We start from the raw sequence: 4830 nt of genomic DNA on the forward strand, positions 1-4830 counted from the left end.
ATTAACTGGACTATATATATATATATATATATATATATATATATATGTGTGTGTCTGTGTGTGTTCATTTTATTTTTATTTGATTTCTGTGACAGAAGAAAATAAAAAAAATATGTATAAGTATAATGAGGGTGATTACAGACAGGTTTGTAAAGCATATAAACATCTCTTTTGTCTGATGCTGCAATATGAGCTGTCAGCATCTTTACACACAGAGGTTATTGCTTTCATTCAGTTCCACCTGCTGCATTTGCTGCAAGCAGTAAATAATATTTTCAGTACAGCTACATGAACTAGCTCTCAAATGTTTTTAAGTACAAATTTAACTGATTACAACAGATTGCAGTTCATATAAAGATTACAACACAGGCTTGATGAAACAAGTGTGCTTTCACCTGCTTCAGATGAGGCCTTGGATTTGTCCCCATTGTGCTGGTCCAAAGTAAAAAGACTCCCAGAGGCTCTTCTCACATCCCAGATACGGACCCTAATGTCAGTGCTATCGGGAAATCCATTGCACAAGAGTTCATATCAATAATGCAAGATGAATAAATTACTTACAGATGGTCAGGTCAGATTCAGAACTGGCCTTAAACAAGTTCGATCCCTCTGTTCATGTAATGCTAAAATCTCATTTGGGAATTAGATGCCAAACAATACAGATGCCAAAATGCCTGAAAGTCTTCCTTTTTTATATGCTTGAAAGAGCCTTGGTTCAGCAGTTTACTTGTAAAATAGATTTTACAAAAAATCTTGCAGAAGGCTTTCCCACACAGCTCTGTTTTCTTAATTTTCCAGGCAGAAAGGACAGTTTCAAAAGTCCCCAATGGCTAATTATCTCACTCTCATTCACTCACATTACGCAAACAGCAGATGAGCGCTGAATTTGTTGAGGAGACTGATAGCAATATGCATATAAAACTGCATGTGACTTGAATATAGAAAAAACTAAATTTACCATAACCAAAAGGCTTCAAATGACTAAAGAATCCTCAATAGATTAAAAAAACCAGCATCAAATAGCACAAGATGTGGCTGTTTATTGTTATAGTAGCAAAGGAAAGGTGAGTGCATTAACATTTGTGCAGGTGTGGAAGTGCTTACCTGGCAGTGGCCAGGATGTGATCGTATCGTGGAGACCATCTGACTGAGAGGATCTCGCCCCTGTGACCTGTCAGGGACACATTAACCAACTCTCAATGTTTGTATACTACCATTCAAAAGTTCATGGTCAGTAATTTGTTTTTAAAGGAAATTGATATATTTATTCAGCAAGGACACATTAAATTGATCAAACTTTAATGTGTAACATTTTTGTGCCACTGTTCCACAGGCGCATGCGATCATCTGTCCCAGTAGTGAGGAGATGAAGTCCGTCAGCTGTGAAGCACAATCCATTCACTCGCCCATTGTGTGCTGTGTTCACTGGAAGAAAAGTAAAATATGATATAAAATATTTTTAAATTCTATTTTATATTTTTACAAATGTACATACTTTATATATACTTTTATTTTTATATTTACAAATAATAAATATAATACATCAGAAATATATTTGCATTGCATAATAATCTACAAATCAAATGCACCGCAAACAGCAGATGAGCGCTGAATTTGTTGAGGAGACTGATAGCAATATGCATATAAAACTGCATGTGACTTGAATATAGAAAAAACTAAATTTACCATAACCAAAAGGCTTCAAATGACTAAAGAATCCTCAATAGATTAAAAAAACCAGCATCAAATAGCACAAGATGTGGCTGTTTATTGTTATAGTAGCAAAGGAAAGGTGAGTGCATTAACATTTGTGCAGGTGTGGAAGTGCTTACCTGGCAGTGGCCAGGATGTGATCGTATCGTGGAGACCATCTGACTGAGAGGATCTCGCCCCTGTGACCTGTCAGGGACACATTAACCAACTCTCAATGTTTGTATACTACCATTCAAAAGTTCATGGTCAGTAATTTGTTTTTAAAGGAAATTGATATATTTATTCAGCAAGGACACATTAAATTGATCAAACTTTAATGTGTAACATTTTTGTAACCGTTCTATAATGTTACAAAAGATTTCTATCGCAAATAAATGCTGTTCTTTTGAACTTTCTGGGGGAAATTGTTGCTAATATGGCCAGGATTCAATAACCCATGTCTGTTCAAAACATTTGAGCCTTTGGCCTTTAAGAGAGAACAATCACCCTTCACCAGGGCTGTCTCCATTCAGAAACAACAGGCATTACTCACCCTGAAGGATGTGGATGCGCGACCCAGACTTCAGATCACAAAGCTGCACTTTGGGGTCTTTGGTACCAACTGCCAACACAGAGCACAATAGAGCTGAGTGAGAAGAATAACACAACAGCTCAGACACACTGTTATTGTAGGAGTTCTGAGCCCAGTGTTAAGGGGAAAACGCATTGAACACATCAATATATGTTATATGTAATGGCACAATATTTTTGTTATTTTATAAGATTTATGTACTGGAATACAAATTATAAGCTTTTGGGAAAATGTGGAATATGATCTTAAAAATGGTTCTGATTATGCAGTATGTGAGCCCTTCAGGTTTTCCGGCATAAACTGGTCATAAAAATTGACCAGATCTTTAACTATGTCACAAACAGACAGATACAATCTACTTGAATAACAACTCTTCATCAAATACACGTTTTGATGATCTCCAGTAACTGGAATCAGGAGTTATCAAAAACATGGAAAAACCTTGGAGGTGTTAGTTAGAGCTGTCTGGTCAAAGTTATCAGAAATGTTAATGCAAACCATGCTTCAAACACTCAGAGAACACCCAATATGAATAATTTTTGACATGCATGAAGTTGGAAACAGTTGCAAAATTCTGTAAAGGCCTTGATGTCACACTTGACGTAATTTTTCTTGTAGCTCTTTACTCTGTAAAGATAATTCAGTGAAGACAAAAAGACTGATCATATGTACAAAAGTATGTATGAGGGCAGATCCCAACTTATGATAAATATGACATTATAGAGAAGGTTGTATTTGGTTATTCAGCATATAAACAGTAGCATGTTACTGCTTACTATACTATGGAAGATTATTAAGAAAAAGTCTCCTTAATACCAGTATGTTTTTTCTGGAAAAAAAATGGACGTGGGGAAATCAATTACTGAAACTCTGGCAGTGAGAAAAAAAAGCAAAAAGAAAGAGAGAAAAGAAGACAATGGGACATTGAGGTGTTCATAACCTGTCCTTCTTGATTAGGAGATAAGTGCCTGGATTCCTCACTTCTCATATCTAAAACAGGAAATGTTTCGCTGTCTCCCCATTTAATGATAATGATGATAAAGTTCTCTTAAATTCTTCCACTTTAACCTAAATAATTTTCTAGAGCAGATATGAACATCCATCTAAAACATACATTTTAGCAATAAACTCTTTTTTTGAAGGCCATGAATGTGCTACTCTACAGCTCCAAGGATTCTAGATTATTAACATCTGATTGAAACAATGACACAAAAGAATCAAATCAAAGAGTAATGAGTGCTCAGAATTGCAAAAGAACAGCCCCATGCAGAAGGTTTGGTTTGGTCAGAGAACACACCTGCTACAAGACTGTGCTTCCTGGCTACAGGAGACATGTGATGACAGTAGACATTGCCATCAAACTGGAACTCCTCAGCTGGCTGAAATAAATCAATTAATTAATAATTAATAAATAACCATTCATATTCAATGAAACTTAATGTGAAGAATAATATTTTAAAAGGAAAATACACATATATACACCCATGTTAGATGTGCTTAAGGGAGCAAAAGGCATTGAATGTTGCTTGGGCACCATTCCTGTGTGTTAGTTACAATGCAAATGCCAGATGAAGGGCCAACAGATAAGGGACATTTGACACCACAGAGGAGCCACTGTTTGAGCAGATTGGTGGTTCCACAATTGCTTACTGCGTTCAGTTGTGGGATGGTTGGCTAAATTGCATTTGTGAAAACACTATGGGGAATTTGTGGACTGGGTAAAAGCAGGTGGTCATGTAAACTTAGATTAGATTCAACATTATTTTCATTGTGCAGAGTACAAGGACAAAGCCAATGAAATGCAGTTAGCATCTAACCAGAAATGAAAATAGCATTATATATATATATATATATATATATACACTAAATATTATTAGAAATATAAAGAGCAGAAAAAATGAATGAGTAATCTTGAGGACAAGGACATACACACACCTTAAGAGTTTCTGTGTCCCAGACTTTCATGGTTTTGTCAGACGAACTGGATACAAACATACCGGTGTCGTGCGGGTACCATTGCACTGTTTCAACGCTGAATTTATGCACATGTCGACTGGACCTTCACAGAAAAACAGAGATGTGAAAGTCACACATGACATGTAAGCACACATTAAAATCAGAAAATATCATACTGCCATCTGGTGATCATTGGATCACTGTGAATGAGAAGGGAGCCATACTGACCTGCCCACTGTGCAGATTGCTTTGCAAGTGTATTGAGGCTTCTTGCTGTTGTTTTCCAAGTCATAGATCACAATTATGCCATCAGATCCACCTGACAACATACTGGAATGCAAAAAGGCCAGACATTTGCTGTATTTATTGTCTCTTTGTTATATGGGGTCATCACTAGAAAATAATTGTGTGTTAAATGCAGTGTTGGGGAGTAACTAGTTACATGTAACGGAATTACGTAATTTAATTACAAAATAAATGTAACCGTAATCTGTTACAGTTACTAAGAAAAAATGTGTAGTTAAATTACAGTTACTTATGAAAATGTTAAAGATTACAAAGGGGGTTACATCTGAATATTTTCACACACA

General features: G+C 36.0%; 1 protein-coding gene across 2 annotated transcripts in view; it reads right to left on the reverse strand.

Moving 5' to 3' along the window:
- The window catches only part of LOC107743893 (DNA excision repair protein ERCC-8-like), a 10517-nt gene that overhangs the window by 4143 nt on the left and 1544 nt on the right, over positions 1 to 4830 (reverse strand). Inside the window, exons 3-8 of one of the 2 annotated variants that reach the window (XM_016557341.1) lie at positions 4469 to 4570; positions 4220 to 4343; positions 3582 to 3663; positions 2246 to 2338; positions 1833 to 1899; positions 396 to 499 (exon numbers count right to left, since the gene is read on the reverse strand). In XM_016557341.1, the coding sequence (XP_016412827.1) occupies positions 396 to 499; positions 1833 to 1899; positions 2246 to 2338; positions 3582 to 3663; positions 4220 to 4343; positions 4469 to 4570 (572 nt within the window). The remainder of the gene's footprint in view (positions 1 to 395; positions 500 to 1832; positions 1900 to 2245; positions 2339 to 3581; positions 3664 to 4219; positions 4344 to 4468; positions 4571 to 4830) is intronic. The other variant, XM_016557342.1, reaches the window with a different exon arrangement.

This window comes from Sinocyclocheilus rhinocerous, unplaced genomic scaffold (assembly GCF_001515625.1).
Source record: "Sinocyclocheilus rhinocerous isolate Xijiao unplaced genomic scaffold, SAMN03320098_v1.1 scaffold377, whole genome shotgun sequence".
In the NCBI taxonomy this organism is placed as follows: domain Eukaryota; kingdom Metazoa; phylum Chordata; class Actinopteri; order Cypriniformes; family Cyprinidae; genus Sinocyclocheilus; species Sinocyclocheilus rhinocerous.